Source organism: Podarcis muralis, chromosome 1 (genome assembly GCF_964188315.1).
Source record: "Podarcis muralis chromosome 1, rPodMur119.hap1.1, whole genome shotgun sequence".
NCBI classification, from domain to species: domain Eukaryota; kingdom Metazoa; phylum Chordata; class Lepidosauria; order Squamata; family Lacertidae; genus Podarcis; species Podarcis muralis.
The window spans coordinates 43,404,133-43,424,578 of record NC_135655.1 but is presented as its reverse complement, the minus strand read 5'-3'; the positions used below and the strand labels follow the sequence as shown (position 1 = coordinate 43,424,578).

At 44.9% G+C, this 20,446-nt stretch overlaps 1 protein-coding gene across 3 annotated transcripts in view; it reads left to right on the top strand.

Annotated features, from left to right (window-relative positions):
- Positions 1–20,446, top strand: part of LTK (leukocyte receptor tyrosine kinase) — a 109,088-nt gene that overhangs the window by 66,694 nt on the left and 21,948 nt on the right. For 2 of the 3 annotated variants that reach the window (XM_028723348.2, XM_028723331.2), the window contains 8 exons: positions 296–390; positions 10,988–11,165; positions 11,505–11,655; positions 15,403–15,534; positions 15,885–16,044; positions 17,300–17,482; positions 18,219–18,317; positions 19,574–19,726. In XM_028723348.2, the coding sequence (XP_028579181.2) occupies positions 296–390; positions 10,988–11,165; positions 11,505–11,655; positions 15,403–15,534; positions 15,885–16,044; positions 17,300–17,482; positions 18,219–18,317; positions 19,574–19,726 (1,151 nt within the window). The remainder of the gene's footprint in view (positions 1–295; positions 391–10,987; positions 11,166–11,504; positions 11,656–15,402; positions 15,535–15,884; positions 16,045–17,299; positions 17,483–18,218; positions 18,318–19,573; positions 19,727–20,446) is intronic. The other variant, XM_028723340.2, reaches the window with a different exon arrangement.

The window sequence follows — 20,446 nt, the reverse complement described above, 5'->3', positions numbered from 1 at the left end:
TAGCAATATATTCAGTTACATTTTCTGAGGCTTAGTTTACTTACTGCTTTATTGTTCTGCTTGGGACTTAGGGAATGCAGCAATGTATGAAACATGCTTAATTTTTCAGTAATACTGATTATTTCTAGTTTGTGTTTCTGTTATTTCTGTTTGCAAGTTGCTTGTTGTCATACAATGTCATACAATGTTTGATAGCCCTGCTTTCTTGTTTGCAAAATCAATTCAGGTGTTTATTTTAATATATATGTATATATTCTCTTTGTCTTCTTCTCCAAACATCTTCTTTGGTAAACAGCTTTCGGTTGCAGATCCGGGCCACTTGGGGTTGGAATTCGCAAGCTGACATTGCAGTCGACAATATTACATTTGGTCTAGACTGTTCCTCTAATGGTGAGTTACTTCTAATTAAGGTAGCTCCAAATAGGCAGACAACATATTAAGCAATACGAGGACTGTGTGTTATGTTCTTATTGCAGAAGAGCAAGTTATTTGATTGTGTCTGCGTATCACTTCCTCCTGGTGACTCTTCCTTTATTGTAGCCTCTATGGAACATCCTTCAAGGCAGTAAATGTGTAAGTCTTTGCTGCTCAGGGACCAAATGCCTTTCCTTTGGATGGTACTCCTGATGCAAATATTAGCTCACGTTCACAGCCCTGAATCAAAGTATTGTGTTTTTGGGCTGGGGAAATGATATTCTTCTTGTAGCTACCTGGTGTTATCACAACTGTTTGGTAGAATGTGGTAGCATGGGAAGCACAGTTCTTCCACACCACCCTCCTTGTACCCTTTTCTGAATGGGGTTCAGAAAGGGATAATAAGTTCTGCTCTCATTCCAGACAAGCATAACAGCCTTTCAGTGGCAGAGCTTCATGCTCTGGCAAGGGGGGCGGAGAGCAGGCGGGAGCGGGGCTGGCGTGCATCCCGGGGCGGGGTGCCCAGCGTGGGTGGGGGGAGGAGCCGTGATGGAACCCCATCAGGTTTGTGCTGCACTCCTCTTCCTCCGCCAGTGCAGCCTTGGCCGTCTATGAGGGAAGAGTGACAGATTATTTTTCAATCAGTAATCAATAACATTGGCATGTTATCAGCTGACGTAGAGAGAACAATCCTGTCTTTCAGTGTTTCACTAATTAAAGTTGGTACATTTTTATCCACTTGCAACACATGGTGATTCTTAGGCTGCATGCACACAACATTTCGTTCTGGAATCAACGGAGAGTGAGTACTGGTTTCTTCTGTATAGTCCACACTCAGTCTGGATCTAGATTTTGCACTTGGAAAGTGCTTCTGTAGAAACTGGTTTCATTCCAAAAATAAAAGCCCATTGTAGATTGATTCTGCATTGCCCTGTAGTGTGCCCATTTTGGGCATGTGGGGTATGTCCACAACTGCCCAATGAGATATACCAAGATTGCTGTCTCCACATCCTCCTTTATTCAGCTCGTGCATGTGTGTGGGGGGGGGGGATTTCACATGTGTGTCAAATTACCACATCCACCCTTGTGGCCAGCAGGATCTAAAATCAAACTAGATTAAAAGCAGCATGTTGAAGACAAGCATGACTGATTATAGATTAAGAAAAACTACATTTTTGTGCTATAATTAGATTAGTGTGTACACTTTGGATGTGCCTCCCCACATAGTCACTCTAGTAGACATGCTAGAGGTTCTTCTCTGCCTACCCTACATTGTATTCAGTTAGGTCTTGCGGGAGCCAGACCTAACTGCCCTATACTGTAACACATTTTTAACACATTTGGCATGTTTGATATGATAATGTTGCATAAGGAGGTGATGGAAAGGAAACAGTACACCAGTATTTTGTGTCGATATGCATGCAGTGACTTGCATGTGGACTGTTCATTTATTCAGTTAAAACATTTGTTTTAACTTTTCCTTTGTTTATTTTTTTCAAAAAAATTCTATGCAGCTTTAAATTTCTAAAAAAAGACCCCTCTAACAACCCGCTTTAAACTATCAAACTTGTCTTAAAATGGAACAGAATGTCAGAATGAAACACTGCAATGTGCAAACAAAAATACAGTAAAGATCCACATATAAAAAGAAGCTAAGGGTGACTAACAGTGGGTTAAAACAAATAAACTCAACTCTGCAAAATTATTAAAACATGAATAAGATCCATATGCAATCATTAAAACAATTAAGCATTCTGACAATAAAGCAATTAAAGGCAGCCACTTAAAATGCAAATTACATCCCATCATTCTTTATGTCAAAGACCAGACAACAAAAGATTTGTAAAACTGTTTGCAAATAGTGAAGGGCATTACAATATTCACAGCTAAAAGTTCTTTTGAACAAGAAGAATTTAAACATCCTATTGAAGGCCATTAAAAATGCCATTAAATGAGGGGGCTCCAGGGCATTGGTCCCAGCTAAGTACATTTTTGAGGATACTCAGAAGGGCCTATGATTAAGATCTTAGCAGTGGCCAGGCTTTTATGGAAGTAGATCAGGAGTAGGCAACCTAAGGCCCTGGTGCCAGATGCGGCCCAATCACCTTCTCAATGTGGCCCATGGATGGTCTGGGAATCAGCATGTTTTTACATGAGTAGAATGTGTCCTTTTATTTAAAATGCATCTCTGGGTTATTTGTGGGGCATAGGAATTCGTTCATTTTTTTTCTTCAAAATATAGTCCGGCCCACCACATGGTCTGAGGGACGCTGGACCGGCCCATGACTGAAAAAGGTTGCTGACCCCTGAAGTAGATGGTCCTTTAGCTATCCTGTTCCCAAACTGTGAGAGGCTTTATAAGTTATCACCAACTCGTTGGACTAGGTCCAGAAACAAATTTGGGACACTTGCTTTAATAAGGAAGTCACATACAGTTTCTGAGCATGCTTCAGAGAGAGTTGTGCATGGAATGCATTGTAGTAACCCAGATGTGATGTTACTAAATCAAGTGATTCCCTTGGGAATGTATATAGGACGGGCATGGCTAACGTAGTCCTCCAGATGTTACTGGACTACAGCTCCCATGATACTTGAGCACTGGCCAAGCTGACAGAGGCTGATGGGAGCCCAACAGCACCTGGGCGACAGGGTCACAGGTTAGCCAACCTCCACAGAAAAGTCTCCAGGTTCAACTGTCCATAGAGCAACTATGCTTGGTGACATGTTGCTCCGACTGAGGAACTGAACCTGAAGTTATATAAGGGCAGCTGGGCCTATATTGGCTTCCCCAAACACCTGACCTGGCTTGACTGACCAGCCACATTATCCATTCCAGTCATTGTCAAGGTGGCAGTGTGCTTCAGCTAGGTTCAGACCAGCAGTTTTCTCCACCTGTTAGCTGGCCCAGTGCTGCAAAGTGTAAAGGGCCATGGCCAAACCCGAGACCAAAAGGGACGATAGTTCAGTGGCAGAGACCATGTTTTGTAAGCACAAGGCCCAAACTCAATCCCAGGCACCTCCAGTTTAGAAAAGGATGGATGGCAGGTGATGAGAAAGACCTCTGACTGAGGAGGTCTTGGAGATCTGCTGCCAGTCAGCAATGCCTAGGCGAGATGGGGAAACAGTCTGAACCAGTATAAGGGAGATGGTAGTTATAACCTGAAGAGTTGACGTGTGTGCAGGGCATGCTAAATCCACTCTCCTCTGTATCGGAGGGCAGCGTTGCGCATGGGCAGCTGTGCCTCAAAGTCTTCTGGTGTGGAGAGGAGGTACACTACCTCACCCCTATGTCATAGCCGGCTGCGCCAGTGGCGTTGCAAGGTGGCCCCAGCCTAATAAATATATTATTATTATTATTATTATTATTATTATTATTATTATTATTATTTATTATTATGTTTAAGAGGTTATTGTATTTTAGTGTTTTGTTGGAAGCTGCCCAGAGTGGCTGGGGAAACCCAGCCAGATGGGTGGGATATAAATAATAAATTATTATTATTATTATTATTATTATTATTATTATTATTATTAGCCGGCAGAACGGGTGTGGCCGCGGGCCATTTAAATTCTGCGCAGCCAGCCGGCTCCTTCTTACTTGCTTCTTTCGTTTGGTTGGAGGGGAGGTATCCTGTTAAAGGGATCTGGGGTGTGAATACTGTCCGAAGCCTGGGCATGGGCTAGGGCCGTGTCACAGCCCCTACGGGGACCTCTCAGGGTGCTACTATCAGGCACCCCCTATCAGTGGTTTACCCTTCCGTGGACTCCCTGTAGGTGGACAGGAGTCAAGATTTAGCCTGGCTTCACCCCAATGCCTAAGCCAAACCGCTCACATCTGTAACCAATAAAGTTGTGGCCTATTTGAACTCATAAACCAAATATTCCGTGTCAGTGTGACTTATTGTTCTCCTGGGAACTTTTGTGGCTCGGATGCCTTGGGACTCAAGGAAAGTTTTAAAAAGCCACCCCCAGCATGGGTCAGAAGGCAAGCCAGAGAGGAGATTTTTCCAGGATATGTACCAGAAAACAGAGATTTCCCCTGGTAACTTCTAGAAGTTAGTGTGAATGTTGTTGCTTTTGACAACGCTGTGCAGTTGAGGGTACATGCTTCTGAAAAGACTCAAGTTCATACAGTTACATGAATTCCTGTAAGTTGCAATTGTTTTTCCTCTGAGTACAAGCTATTTCATTCATCATCTCATCCTTTTAATTCAATTAGATCTTGGAGAAGCCCAGCAGCTCTGCTTTGCTTTCAGTAATAAAATTACTTCTCCCCCTTGCCGGGAGAGGTTTCGGATGTCATTGACAGAGCCAGTTAATAGGCAGACAAGAGGTTATGTTGGGAGCTTGCAGATAGGCAGCAGGAAGGAAGGAAGGAAGCAAAAAGCAGGAAGGAAAGCCTAATTTTCTTCTTACTAGGATGGAAATGCTAATTTCCTCATATGTTCCGGCTATTCCATTTGCCACTCTTCTCTTCAAAACGTGATATAGGAATAGTGTACAGTATATGAAGTGTGTGTGTGTGTGTGTGTGTGTGTGTGTTGAATGGGTTGGTGGGCAGTTTTTTGTTTGTTTGTTTACTACACGTCTTTTCCTCTCAGTAACTGAAGTTCCCTGAGCAATTTACAGTGAAAGTTAAAACCATGAAGCAGAACAATACCTAAAATCTAGAACAAAATAAAAGCAGTACAGTACAATATCAGAATAAAGCTAGCGACAGAGGATAAAATGTCTAAGCAGCACATTCTTAAAAGCCTGGGATTATAAGGGGTTTACCTGGCACTTGCAGTGACATGCATACAGACCACACAGTATGAACACAAAGCAAGCTTCTCTGTGGAGGGCATTCCACAACTGGGGTGCCACCACTGAAAAGGCACTTCATTTGGGGGGGGCACCTGGAGAAGGGCCTCCCAAGAGATTCACACTTAAAGCAGGGCCTGAAATGTAGTCCCTGGGATTGTGGGGCAGAGAATAACACTTCACAACCAGAGCACCATACAACTAGCTTGTGAAAATGCCTTCTGATCAGCCCATGCTCTTCTCGAGGAGAGCATAGTCTTTCTGGGCTCATCCACACTTACTTTTTGCCTTGCAGTTTCCAGGCACAGGTCCGCAATTTAAAGTTCCACGTCTCCCCCTCCCCCTTTCCTAAGGAAAAATTCAGAACAAATGGCAATTTGGGCTTTCTACAGGTTGCTGTTTGCTCTGACCATCAGTAGAGAGAGGGTTTTCATGGAGAAAGCACCATGGCAAAATAAAAAATAAAAAATGTTTGGACACATTTAAAGCAAGGATCTGTGTCTAGAAATACAGCACAAAAATGAAGTCTGGATGTGCCCTCTATTGGTTGGTTCCGAATCTCTATTTACTTTTCTGGACCCAGAACCTGATCACTGGGAAATATGGAAGCTTTCCTGGCCTTTTCATATTACCACATTCTACCCAGACCCTACAGGGGGCCCTATTTTCCAGGGATAGTCCCAGATTTACAGAAACGGTCCTGGTTTCTGATTTGATCCCAGATTGTCCCGCTTTTCCTTAGGATGTCCCTATTTTCATTGGAGAAATGTTGGAGGGCACGAAGGTATCTGACGCTGAGCCATCTGAAGGCAACCCTGTATAGGGAAGTTTTTAAAAATGTTTTATTATGTTGTATATATGTTGGAAGCAGCCCAGAGTGGCTGTGGCCACCCAGTCAGATGGGAAGGGGGTGCATAATAAAGTTGTTGTTGTTTGTTGTTATGGAATGGGACATCCCTATTTTCATCAGAGAAGTGTTGAAGGGTATGTCTACTTTGTCTTTACATCATCATTCACCAGCTTATCATTGCCTTATTTTCCAAGTTCTGCCTTCGCATCCTGCTGTTGAAAATGGTACATCTCCCCTAGAGGGATATTGTATGGCAGCAAAACAGCTGCTGCCATCTGGCTCTTTATTTACTATGATAACTGGTGCTCTAAGCACTTGGCAGGCACCATGTTTACTTTTTGAATAAGGCATATGATGCAAACTGTTGAGGCATGTAATACTTCCCTCTGTGTAATGCCAACAAAGCAACCTTTGCTGCTGTGGTCATTTTTACAGTTATTAAAACTATTTTAATGATGGTATGGTGTAAATAAAATTGCATTTTAATGTGAAACTGCCTCATTACTACTTCCCTAATCAATATAAAACCAAAATGCAGCTGTCACATTTCTCCAAATTTTGCAGTGCGGTTCTAACATTTAAAAATCTGTAGAAAAAGGTGTAGATTAGGTGAAAGGATGCAAGAAATTCTTTTGTTGGTGAAAGTAATGTACAAAAATGCATGACATTAGGAGATAATTTGCACAAAAATATGAATTTTCATGTGGACTTTTTTAAAAAAACCTGCAAACTGATATGTGGAAATCAGGGGAACTGAACTGAAGAATGGAAAAAGGGACACTAAGGGATGCTAAAATTGACCGATTCCTACATCCTTATTGATGAATACTATAATTAATCAAAGAAATAAAGAATACAGTCAGAACTCAAGACAGGGAGGCTTATCTTTCCATGTCAGCATGGAAACAGACCTCCCTTCATCACAGGTCTGGCTAAGCCTTAGCTTTCAGCTTGGTGGGACATCCTGTTCAAACACAGTAGCTGCAGTGAAATTGCAGAGCTCCAGCAGTTTTAAGGGTTCAGCCCATGAACAAGCCTTGGAAATCATGGTGCGGTATGTTAACATGTGTTGGGAGGCAGCAGGAGTCACCCTGTGGGAGGCCTTCAACAGCTCCCTCTTATAAGAATTCCATCAGCTGCAGCATCTTGGCTTGCCAGATGGAACAATATTCCCTCTCTTCCCCCCATATGCTGCTCCCAGGGTTCTCCTGACCCCCTCAGAGCCCATTTTGGAAGCACTGGGGAATCTCATTGCACTAGCAGACGTCCTTGTACAGGGTTTATACCAACAGGACTCATTAGTTGAATCCTGCCCTGTATATTTGGATAGGGAAATCTCTCTCTGAGGCCGGGGCACAATGTGTTTGCAGAGGTCTGAAGCTGCTTGCTACGTGTTGAGAAAACTATCATAGCCTTTCTTTCTTTTTTGCTGTTGCTTCTTCTCCCTTAACACTGTGGCTATTTGGCTTGTACCCAGGGTTGACTATGACTCTTGCTTAGTGCAAAAGATGGACTCTTGTTATTTATTTTATGTAACAGAATTTGTGCACCATTTTAATTATGGGGGGGATACCAAACCCTTCTGGTGCTGTTGGCCAGGGTCTGTGTCACAGGATACAGAATAATTTTCATAAGATATATTAACTTTTTTTTATTGCAGCATCCCAGAATCTCAAGAATACATCATTGATATATATGGGTAGCCCAATACTTCCTGCATGCCAGGAATGTGGTTGTCTGTTTGGTGAGCGAGACAGAGACATAGACCGTAAAGATTTGAGACTGTTTAGGAAAAGGGGGGAAAGCTGTTTGTTTGGAGATGACGAACTGCCTGAGGGCAGCCGGGAGGGATGCTGCTGCGTTACAGATTGAACCAGAAATACAGACTAAAGCAGTGTTCTGGAGAATGATTTACATCCTGTGAAAGTGACTGAGTTTATTGTGCATCTCTGGATGACAGCAGCTGAGCTGGAAGGGAGTTCACGACCTTCAGCTTCCTAAGAAATTCAACTGAATTCCAAGAAGACCAAGAGCCTCTTTGTGCTCAATGTAAAGTAACTGTTTGGTTTTCCTTTTACCCAGATAGTTTATTTTACGTTAATTTCAGCTTTTGTCATAGTTATTGGCCTGGTGGCCCTAGTGCAAAAGCCCACGCTATCAGGGCACAGATTGGATACAGCAAGGGAACTGTTTGGGCTCAATGTAGCTTTTGCTATGACCAGCCTACGAGTTCACACTGGGCAACCTTGAATTGGAGATTTTGTGGAGGTTGGGTGCACATATAGTCTCTGCAGTACACAAGAGCCAGATGTTTAGTCTGTTACTGGTCTCTTTTGAGCCTGCAAAGCAGTAGGCAGTTTTAGAGTCTCTTGGTGCAGGCGGTCTCTCACAAGCCATCAAAGCCACTTCTTGCCATTCTGTGGAATGTTATGTTCTGTTTCAGTTGCCGCACCTCAAAAAGTCTATTGTAGATCTTTTAATGGCGCAAAAAACAGCAACCAAAATGATCAAGGGGCTGGAGCAACTCCCATATGAGGAAAAGGTTGCAGTGTTGGCAGCTTTTCAGTTTAGAAAAGAAAGTAAGGGAGAACATGATAGCGGTATTCAGAATTAAGTGTGGTGTGGACCAAGTGAAGTTTTTGTCCCTCTCATAATTCTAGAACCCAAATGAAGCTTCACATTGGCAGATTCAGGACAGACAAAGGGGGTGCAGTGCAAACTGTGAAACTTACTACCACCACTTGTGTGGCATTAGAAATAGATGAAGCAAATTCACAAAGAGTAAGACTTGGATACTAGTAATGACAGCTCTATATGCCCTCCTGTATCAGAGGTAGTATGCCTCTCAATACCAGTTGTTGTGGATCAGGAGCAGAGACAGATTTAGGGCAGTTTTGAGCAGCACAGCCACACTGGGCGCATAGCCAATGAGAGCACCTTCTCAAAGCCCAGTAAGCACTTTTCTGGCTTCAGGGAAGGAGGCGTGAGGGCTCTGGCAGGGTCCTAGAGCCCTTCTTCCCAAAGTCAGGCAAGTGCTTACTGGGCTTTGGGATGGAGAAAGGAAGGCTCTAGGACCCTGCCAGAGCTTTTGTGCCTCCTTCCCAAAGCCCAGCTTAAGTCAGCACCACAAAGGCTGGGAGGAGGCCATCAAATGTTGGCCTTGCACAGGGTGGCATATTACAAATGTCCACTCCTGTTTAGGAGCAGGGAAGTGCTAATCCTGCCTGCTTGTGGGCTTCCCATAGGTATCTGCTTGGCCACTATGGGAACAGAATGCTGGACCTTTGGTCTCATCCAGCAGAGCTCTTCTTAGGTTCTTATCAGAGCCCCCATGGCTGGCTATTTATTTTGAAAATTCACACAGTTGCTAATGGCATGTATGGTTTTGTCATCAGACAGATTAACCCACTGCAGTTTCCTGACGTTTTGAGGTGGGGCTTTGTGTCCAGCTCAGATGTAGAGTTGGGACCTCCGCTCATGTGTGCAACCTGCCACGTAGGTGGCTGCTTGAAATGCAGCCGCACAGAGGCAGCTCTGCAGGGCTCTGGTTATGTGGTCCCATGTGGTTCCAGTTATTCTGTTTGCAAAAACAAAGATGCAACCCTTATTTTGTTTTGTTTTTCATGGTTTGTATTAGCCTGATTGAAGTGGCTGAAACTATGCAGGGATCCCTTTTTTAAAAAAGGGATTTGCCAAGTGGAGCTGCCTCCACAATAATTGCCTTTTCAGCTCATTTTGGGTCTATGGATCGCAATAGAGCTTTGTGTGTGTGCTTTTCAGCTGGCAATTTTTGTAGTAGCTTGCACATGTGAATCAGACCATAGAAACCTGGATTGCCAAGTAATAAATGTATAGTTTTACTGTTTTGATTTCTCTGTCAGCCTGAATGCAGAAATGTGGAAGCAGTACAGCAGGCTTCCTCAACCTTGGCCCTCCAAATGTTTTGAGAATACAGTTCCCATCATCGCTGACCACTGGTCCTGCTAGCTAGGAATCATGGGAGTTGTAGGCCAAAAACATCTGGAGGGCCAAGGTTGAGGAAGCCTGCAGTACAGAATACTGTGCATTATCACCTGTGGTAGAGCAATATCCTACTGCACTCATTATTTCATTGGCAGACTATGGGCAGTGCAGTTTTGCAAAGTAAGGACCAAACTGGACCATATGTTCGCTCTGTATGTGTCTCCTTAAGCGCAGGTTTTCTTTTTAAACATCAACTGCCTGCGTGGGGTTCCAATTCAGATTGGGACCCTCGTGTGGTGGATAGAGAGGTTTTAACTCACTAGGGTTCTCATTCAACTTGGGGAACCCACACCAGTGATTTACATAGGGGGGAACACCAATAAGAATGAAGCTTCGGTAGCAATTTTGATGTATATTGTGGACAACGGATAAAATTATTAAGCTGGAAGAATTCTACAAATGACCAGGGGTTTGGTCAGAAGTGTTTTGACTTAGTTCTCAGCAATTCAAGAACATGACCTTCGGATGACTGTCAATCAGAACCTTGACTCTATAGGCAGAAGTTGATGTTTCAGCAGTTCTGAACACTCGTGCTAATACCTGCCCGCCCTTTGTCTCCAGTTGGCTTCTAGCCCAATTCACTGGCTTGCCAATCTGTCCTGTATATACTTCCATTGCGAAGAGGCTGATATAAACATCTCTGCAATGTTTTAAAAGCCCCGAAGATAGTTGATGCTACAAACTGCCTTGTTGTTAACAACATGTCATTTCTGGCTAGAGAGTGAAGTTTGTAGTTAAGGCTTGTTACTACAAGCGTATGAGGATCTGGAAGGAATAACTTCCCTGAAAATAATGGCTTTCCTGGTTATGATGGGCAGATGATGCAAATATGGCATTTGCCTTGGGAATAAAAGGAAACTGACATATTGGTCACATCTCTGGGTGGTTTTGTGGTTGTAGGGGAAGCGCCTGCTCCAGGCTGGTTGTTTACATCCTGCGGGGCCAGTGGGCCTCGAGGGCCAACTCAAGCACAGTGTGACAGTGCCTACCGCAACACCAACATTTCCGTGACTGTGGAGAAAGAGGGACAGCTGCGAGGGGTGCAAGTGTGGAGAGTGCCAGCATCAAACCGCTATACGTGAGTGTCATTGTGCTGTAGCGATTGCAATAATTTTAAGGGTTTCGAATGCATTAACTCAGTAATCTTTTCAGCAACCTCATAAGATGGGTGGGCTTGTTGTTGTAACCATTAACAGTAATGCTAATAATAATACATCTCCGTTCTGCTATTCCTATATTTGATGTGGGTGGGTGATTTGGGGGATGCTGCAGCTACATAGCTGACGTCTCTTTGAAGTCTTTGATCTAAGCATGGTCTCCTTGGTGTCCCTAATGAAGAGTTTGCAGCTGGAGCTGCTTTGGGACCTGGCTGTGGTTGTGTAGATTTCTTCCTAATTGCTTCTTCCCCCTCCCCCAGGATTTCTGCATACGGAGCAGCTGGAGGAAATGGAGCCAAGAACCACTACAAGCGATCCTATGGGGTCTTTATTTCAGCCATCTTCAAAATGGAGAAAGATGAGCTCCTCTACATCTTGGTGGGGCAACAAGGGGAAGATGCCTGTCCAGGGGTGAGGAACGGAGGTTTTCCACACTGGATGCAAGATAAAGTGTCAGATTGTGACAGTGGGTTAAGGGTTAGCATATTTCCAGGATACAGCTTCCCCAGTGATGGTAACTGGGAAACGGGAAGGTGGGACAGGAAGTACCTCAAATAACTGGTTAACACTAACATGGAGGTTTGCTGCTACTTTTTGCACCAAGTGCTACCTGTATTGACTCTGGTAGCCTCTTTGGACTAACAACAGCAGCAGCTTAGGGAATACAGGTAACTTACATCTTATATGGGGGTTACGTTCCTGGTCATTGCGCATATAAGCAAAATCCCATAAACCCAGAATGACTCCTAGAAGACCATTTAAAAACCATTTAAAATTGTGGGACTTACTGTGGAGGGACAAATGTAGCTCTTAAGTCTTCCTCCTTCTCTCCCTCTCTGGATGATGCTTCAGATGATATGAGGACTAGGTGGGTTGACTAGTAGCCAGAAGAAGTGCTTGACTGTGGTTCAGATGCAGAGGTGGGTTGCGTGGGCACACCTGGTGATTTCTTTGTGAGGAACATAGCTGCTCTTGAGCTCATCAAAAGTTTCCTTGTGCAGCCTCAGAGTGTCTGCAATCCCACAGATTATCTTCAGGCTGCATTGCATAGAGGGGTCAAACTCTGCCATCTGATCATTTGCGTGGTTGGAAGAGTTGAGAAACTTTCTGCAGCTTCCAGCTTGCTGATTTACGCTTGACAACCTCATCTTCATCTTTGCATTCTGAACATCATCTGACCAGTTCCTCCAACCTTTCAGTCGTCAATGCTTGTCAGCCCTCAATTGGCTCATCCACATTTTCGCTTGTCTCGTGTTTTCTAGGTATAGATCTGAGCAGTTTTGCCTTTGCCCTGCCACTTCCCCCCAGAAAAGCCCTAAATAGTAACAAACATCAATCAGCAGAAAATCCTATGGCCATTTGTGCCATTTCAGCGCTAAAGCTTGGGTTTAGCAGGGAAAAGCAGTCAGGCAAATGGAAGTGTGGATGAGCCTATATCCTCTGGATCATTCCCAGGTACCAAAAGACTGAGTGTCTTGAAGGAGCTGGATAGTCATACTAAAAAAAGCCATTACACGAGGTAGCTTTATACATGCAGCGGAGTCAAGTGGTGAAGCTTTTCCCAGACTGTTAACACTTTCAAGCTGCATGTTCTCCCTGACCCCTGGATCTAAATGACACTTTGTGTTCCTGGTGTTCTGCCTGACATTCTGCCTGCTAGGCTGTTTTTCTGGTGCTGGGAGAGTTGTATTTTTCATTGATGAGTAGGCAGTGACAAAGGACCCACCCACTGCAGTCTGAAATGGTACAGTCCAGGTAAAGGTTTACCACTTGTAAAGGTACGAGGGGGACGTGGGTGGCACTGAGGTCTAAACCACTAAGCCTCTTGGGCTTGCCGATCGTAAAGTTGGCAGTTCGAATCCGTGCAACGGGGTGAGCTCCCATTGCTCTGTCCCAGCTCCTGCCAACCTAGCAGTTCGAAAGCATACCAGTGCGAGTAGATAAATAGGTACCGCTGTGATGGGAAGGTAGATGCCATTTCTGTGTGCTATGGCTTCCATCACAGTGTTCTGTAGTGCCAGAAGCGGTTTTGTCATGCTGGCCACATGACCTGGAAAAGCTGTCTGTGGACAAATGCCAGCTCCCTCGGCCTGAATCTCATATTTGAATTTGACTGGACTTAAACATCAAGGGGTCCTTACCACTTGTTTCTGCTAAATGTGTAAACTGGTTCTAAGAGAGGCTGAAACAACAACAAAACACACTCAAAAATAATAACCGCAGCATGTCTATTTTAAAATATTGATTCTGGAATTCAAAATTTATGTGTCAGCTTGGCTCCTTTCTTCCATTTGCTTTAATGAAGCTACCACATGTTGTCCTTCAAATAAATTACATTGTTCTCCAGATTGAATTTAATTGCATTTTCTACTAAGAACATGTAGGTTTTTACACACTGGTGTTGAAAGATCAAGTCCTCATTGCGTTCAAAGGCAGCATTCCTCCCTTGCCTTAAATGGAACAACCACACTTGGAAGTGCTGTGATCTTCACACTAGAATTCATGCAAAACATATTTCTGCACAGATTGCATTTTGCTGGCTTTTGGCCTTCACTATTATTTATACAGTAGTGTCATTGCCTCATTGTCTTTGGCTCTGTATAAAGGGAAAGTAAAAATGAATTCTCCCTGCGGAGAACATGTAGTCTATAGATCAAATCTGAGCCTCATAAAACAAGAGGCTTTTCGAATGTGCTAATGAGGATTTGTATAATCTCTACAAAGGCACACTAAAAAGATCAGTTAAGAATTGTCTGTCTCAAGTAAACCCAAATTTAGTCAGCCATTTATTACTCTCATGTGCTTTCCCCAACGATGTCATTGGGCCCATCAAAGAAATAAAGGCATATTAAGAGCCAGTTCACAGTTTATGTGGCAGACCAGGTTGCCACTTCTGTGCTACGCATGTCCTGGTTAATGTTGTAATGCCTGAATGAGAAATTGTTGCTGTAAAGACACAGGGACATGCAGTGAGGACATGCTGGCTCATCAGCTTAAGAGAGAGAGAATGGAAAAGACAGGAGATTGGTTGTTTGGTTGCATTGCCTCACCAACAAACTCTTTCTACCGTATTTTTCGCACCATAGGACGCACTTTTTCCCCTCCAAAAATGAAGGGGAAATGTGTGTGCGTCCTATGGTGCGAATGCAGGCTTTCGCTGAAGCCTGGAGAGTGAGAGGGGTCGGTGCGCACCAACCCCTCACGCTCTCCAGGCTTCGCACACCTCTCCGCAAGCAGCGGGAGCCCAGCGCTGGGCTCCCGCTGCTTGCGGAGAGTTGCCGGCATGCCGAAGCCTGCGCGTGCTGATCTCAGCGCGTCCAGGCTTCGCGGACCTCCCCGCAAGCAGCGGGAGCCAGCGCTGGGCTCCCACGGCTTGCAGAGAGTTGCCTGTTTGGGGGCTGGGGTCAGGGGAAGCTCGAGCTTCCCCCGCCCCAGCCCCGCGCCTGGGGGGAAAATAATTTTTTCCCCTTTATTTCCCCCCCCAAAAAACTGGGTGCGCCCTATGGTCCGGTGCGCCCTATGGTGCGAAAAATACGGTAATTTAGCCATTACTGGCTTGAACTGGGCTGGTTACTACTTTTCCACACTTGAAGAAAAAACAAAGTATTTAAAATTACCTTTTCTTCTATCAAGTGGTGCTGCCAGTTTGTTTGTAATCTCCCATTTAAAATAAACAACCCCTGTGCTGTTTCAGGATCCTCAAAATGACAAGTTCACAGATGTCGTACAGCGGCGGTTCTCAATCTCCACCACCCCAAAGACCATGTGAAAGTTGCTGATGTTTCTTGGTGGTAGCAATTGTAATTCCATATAATTCAAATTGCAATATGATAAAGGAAGCAATAAAAATACAATAAAAAAATCAATATGAATAGCCAATGTGATGAATATGCCATCGCCCACCTTCAACCACATAGTCATAGAAATGTCACAGACCACCTCAGTGAAGCTTGCAGGCCACTGGTGGTCCACAGACCTCAGTTGGAGAATCCCTGCTGTACAATGTATAAGCTTATTTAAATGCGATTTACCAATTTGCTTTTGAAATTTGCTTTAACCGAGGATTAAAAAAGAAGACCCCTTAATTAATGGGCAGTAAACCTGCCCCAAAGCACTTTGCTGGTCTTTAGCCATTCCCTCTTTTTCTCTCTCTTTCAGAGCAATTCTCAGACTGAGCAGATCTGCCTGGGGGAATCATCAGAAATAGAAGATGAGTACAAGAAAGAAAGAGGACTGACTGAATGGGCAGGCGGAGGGGGTGGTGGAGGAGGAGCAACGTACATCTTTAGAGTAAGTTCTCATGCTGCATTTTTTCTCCAGCCTCTTTCTGGAAAAGCACCTAGGAAAAGGAAAAGCCAATAGAGCAAAAGCCCATCGACACACAGCAGCACCCATGCAGAGGCTGCTGTTTTGAGCTTCTGATTCTATACCTGTTGGTGCTGAATGTGCACCGGAGGTTGCGCAAGTCTCTCTACGTTGCCATTCGTGCCTGTTGGAGGGAAGCATTTTTCAGTTGTTTATATCCAAGTCTCCTTTTAAAAACTGGTGTCTGCTTTTGAACTGGGTGTGTTCTCTCAGTTCCTTTATTGCGTTTCATGTGCTTGTGTGTGTGTGTGTGTGTGTGTGTGTGCTTTCTTCAGCAGCAGAAGAATGGCGCATTCGAACCTTTGCTTGTAGCAGCAGGAGGCGGAGGGAAGGCTTACATGAAATATCAGGATGGCTCCCTGGATGATATGTTCTTGGAACAGTATGTGAACAGCACAGCAGTCCCTGGAGTCAGTGGGAGGACTGGGGCAGCAGGTGAGGCTCTATAGCTTATAATATATGTTAGATTTCACAGCTAAACAAACCACGTCTGCAGTTTTTGGAGACCCCACCAACCTCAGCCTGCTCTTAACCAGCCACCACCTGCCTGCTTTCCTGTGGCAGGAGGCCCCTAGAATTGATGTTGGAGGCATAGACATTCTTTACTGTACTTACGTTTCACTACCTTTGCTAGTGTAAACTAGTGGATCTATCATTCCAGGGAATCACTGCAAACTTCCCTTTTAAACAACAGAAATTTTAACCACTCAGGTATTTAAATCTACTCCATGCTTACAACATGAGGTAAAGGTAAAGGACCCCTGGATGGTTAAGTCCAGTCAAAGGCAACTATGGGGTTTTGGCGCTCACCTCAGTTCAGGTTGAGGGAGCCAGCGTTTGTCCACAGACAGCATTCCAGGTCTTGTGGCCAGCATGATTAAATGGCTTCTGGTGCAATGGAACACCGTGATGGAAACCAGAGCGCATGGAAACGATGTTTCCCTTCCCACTGCAGTGATACCCATTTATCTACTTGCAGTGGCATGCTTTCAAACTCCTAGGTTGGCAGGAGCTAGGACAGAGCAATGGGAGCTCACCCCATCACGGGGATTTGAACCACCGACCTTCCAATCGGCAAGGCCAAGAGGCCCAGTGGTTTAGACCACAGCGCCACCCGTGTCCCTCAACTTTTGTATCATGGTTCCAAAGCAGTGGTTTTCTTAGGTGGGGAGAATGTCCCCATACAGGCATACCCATGTATCCCTGAAATACATCCCTGGTCCAGTCATGTATAAGAACAACAGAACTGCTGTTAGAATTTTCTTTTGTGACCTTTGGGAAAGTGGCATAGCTCGGTGGCTATTGAATGCAGAAGACCCTGGGTTAAGTTCCCTGCATCCCAGGTAGGCCTGGGACAGACTCTATGTCTGAATGCCCGGAAAACCACTGCCAGCCAGTGTAGACAGTTCTGAGCTTGATTGATCTGTGGTCTGACTCAGTATAAGGAGATTCGAACCACCAACCTTCCGACCGGCAAGCCCAAGAGGCTCAGTGGTTTAGACCACCCACGTCACATTATTGTATCACAAAGTGATGTGTGTTATCAGCATGTAATGACAAAGTATTTGAAAGCTGTTTGTGGAATGGAATTCCACTTGCATTTATAAAAGATTTAACTTTGATGCCAGTGTCTGCCTGTGAAAGTTGTGTTCTTACTTTTAACGCACTCTCCTCTGTGTGCTTGTTATAGGTGGAGGTGGTGGCTGGGAAGATATCACCAAATTTCCTTGGGCTGGGAAATCACTTCTGGAGGGTGGAGAAGGTGGCGAGGCCTGCCAGCAAGCTCTAGAGAAACTTCAGTGGGCCACCTCAGGTGGTTTTGGCGGAGGAGGAGGAGCTTGTACATCTGGTGGAGGAGGTGGAGGCTACAAAGGTATGCTAGACTATTTAAACTTTCCTCTATCTGGTGCTGCCCAGATGATTTGGACTACAACTCCCATCAGCCCTAGTCAGCATGGCCAACGGTCAGAGATGATGGGAGTTGTAGTCCAACAACATATGGCTGGGGAAGTTTGGGCTATACCTTAATTTCAGTGTGTGCCAGATTGAATAATCATTTCATTCAATGGAAGTTTGAAGTAGCCAAAGACTAGGAAAATCAGTGAACACACAAAATGGTGCCTCAAGAAGGTGTGATGCAGATATTATTCTCATACCTCTACATGACAATAATCTTCAAATCTACAAGCTTCGTCCTCAGTGTTGCTGCTGTCCTGGTGAACGGTACACGTAGAGCAGTATCCTTTCCATTTCTGACAAGCAGGCAAGTGTGGTGTTCTGGATTGTGTACAAATGAAAACCCTCACCATGGAAACGGGGGGTATTGCAATAAATTTGGTAATCATTTGTAACTCTCTACCTTTGCCCTAGAAGCAATGATTTGGGGGGTTAGAATGGGAGTATAGCACGATATTGAGTGAAGTGCTGAACAACAGTGATGTGCCTGTTTCCTGGTTGCAGAACTGCAGATTGCAGAACTGCCGTGCCTCAGCAGCACTAAAAGGCCTTGTGTGGAAAGCATCAGTAACATGTCAATACTAAAACAGTATTGGTATAAACTGGCAACCCGCCAATCCTTCCATTTGCACATGTGGTTTTTCTTTGCCTAGGTGGCCACGCCTCTGAAGCTGATGACATCACAGCTGATGGACGCCATGGTGTTTCCTTTGTGAATCCAGCTGGGGAAGTCTTCCTGGGTCCCTTGGCAGGTGAGATGCAATCCACTTCTTTTAGCACCCTCCCACCCGTTGTTGTGTGCTCTTTCTCAATTCTCTTGTTTCTGCAGTGTACATTCCTCGTCCACATACCCAATTAGTATCTCTTGTTTTAGGGCGCAGAGGACTTTTTTAAGGAGGCTTAGTTTGGTCAGAATGGAGTATACACTTTCATAGTTACCATTAAATATGTTACTTCTGATAAATGAGCCACCATAGCTGCTAGAAGACTGTGAGAATTTATGTCCCGGGCTTTTTAGAATCATCTAAGGGGGGCACTGTGGTCTATGCCACTGAACCTCTTGGGCTTGCCGATCAGAAGGTCGGCAGTTCAAATCCCCACGATGGAGTGAGCTCCTGTTGCTTTGTCCCAGCTTTTGCCAACCTAGCAGTTTGAAAGCACGCCAGTGCAAGTAGATAAATAGGTATCGCTGTGGCAAGAAGGTAAACGGCATTTCCGTGCGCTCTGGTTTCCATCATGGTGTTCTGTTGCTCCAGAAGCAGATTAGTCCTGCTGGCCACATGACCCGGAAAGCTGTCTGTGGACAAACATCGGCTCCCTCGGCCTGAAAGCCAGATGAGCACTAAACCCCATAGTTGCCTTTGACTGGACTTAACCATCTAGGGGTCCTTTATCTTTACCCATGCACTATCCAGATCCAAAGGGACATATTAGTTGCCAGATGTGAAATATATTGACATTATTTTTAGCTCTCCTACCCCACAAGGTATATGGGAAGCGGGTGGCGCTGTGGGTTAAACCACAGAGCCTAGGGCTTGCTGATCAGCAGGTCGGCTGTTTGAATCCCTGCGATGGGGTGAGCTCCCGTTGTTCGGGCCCTGCTCCTGCCCACCTAGCAGTTTGAAAGCACGTCAAAGTGCAAGTAGATAAATAGGTACCGCTCCAGCAGGAAGATAAACGGCGTTTCCATGTGCTGCTCTGGTTTGCCAGAAGCAGCTTAGTCATGCTGGCCACCATGACCCGGAAGCTGTACACTGGCTCCCTCGGCCAATAAACGAGATGAGCGCCGCAACCCTAGAGTTGTCTGCGACTGAACCTAATGGTCAGGGGTCCCTTTACCATACCCCACTAGGTAGGAGGTACAGAATAGATAAGGGGGTATAACAAGGAAGTTCTCAAAAGTCACTATCTGCCCTTCCTTGGGGAATGACAGCTGCATCATCTAGTCTGAGATGTGAGCTTAGGAAAAATCTAAACTCTAGTGTGTATCCATTTCCTTCTCATTTAGTTATGGAGAGTCATGGCGAGGTGGAGATTGATATCTACGTGAATTGCAGCCACTGCCAGTCAGGTATCTGCAAGCTGGCTCCTGACGCCCACCTGCCCATCTGTATTTGTGCAGTCGGGGCCATCTTGGCCAGTGACAATGTATCATGCACAGGTAAAACGTGGAACATCCTCCCAATATATATAAAAATAATCCTTTCTTTGCTTTTTCCTAGCCTTATACCATGAACCAGGGGAAGGGACATAGCTCAGTGGTAGGACTGGGAGTGAGCCCTGTCTGAAATCCTAGACAGCCACAGCCATTCATTGTAGACAATACTGAGGTAGATTTTCTAGGGACGCGGGTGGTGCTGTGGTCTAAACCACTGAGCCTCTTGGGCTTGCTGATAAGAAGTTCAGTGGTTTGAATTCCTGCGATGGAGTGAGCTCCTGTTGCTCTGTCCCAGCTTCTGCCAACCTAGCAGTTTGAAAGCACACCAGTGCAAGTAGATAAATAGGTACCGCTGCTGCAGGAAGGTAAATGGCATTTCCGTGCACTCTGGCTTCCATCACGGTGTTCTGTTGCACCAGAAGCAGTTTAGTCATGCTGGTCACGTGACCCGGAAAGCTGTCTGTGGACAAATGCTGGCTCCCTCGGCCTGAAAGCGAGTTGAGCACCACACCGCCTCGACTGGTTGCCTTTGACTGGACTTAACCTAGATTGTTTTCTGAAGTGCATCTTATAATTTGGGGTACATTATTTCCATAAAGACTCCCTTCTTGTGCATGGTTAGCAATCATATGGACTTAAAAATGATGCAGCCATTTAATTTTGTTTCATTACCATGTTTGTTTCATGGTGATTTATGACTGTTGATTGCTATTAGATTTCGCT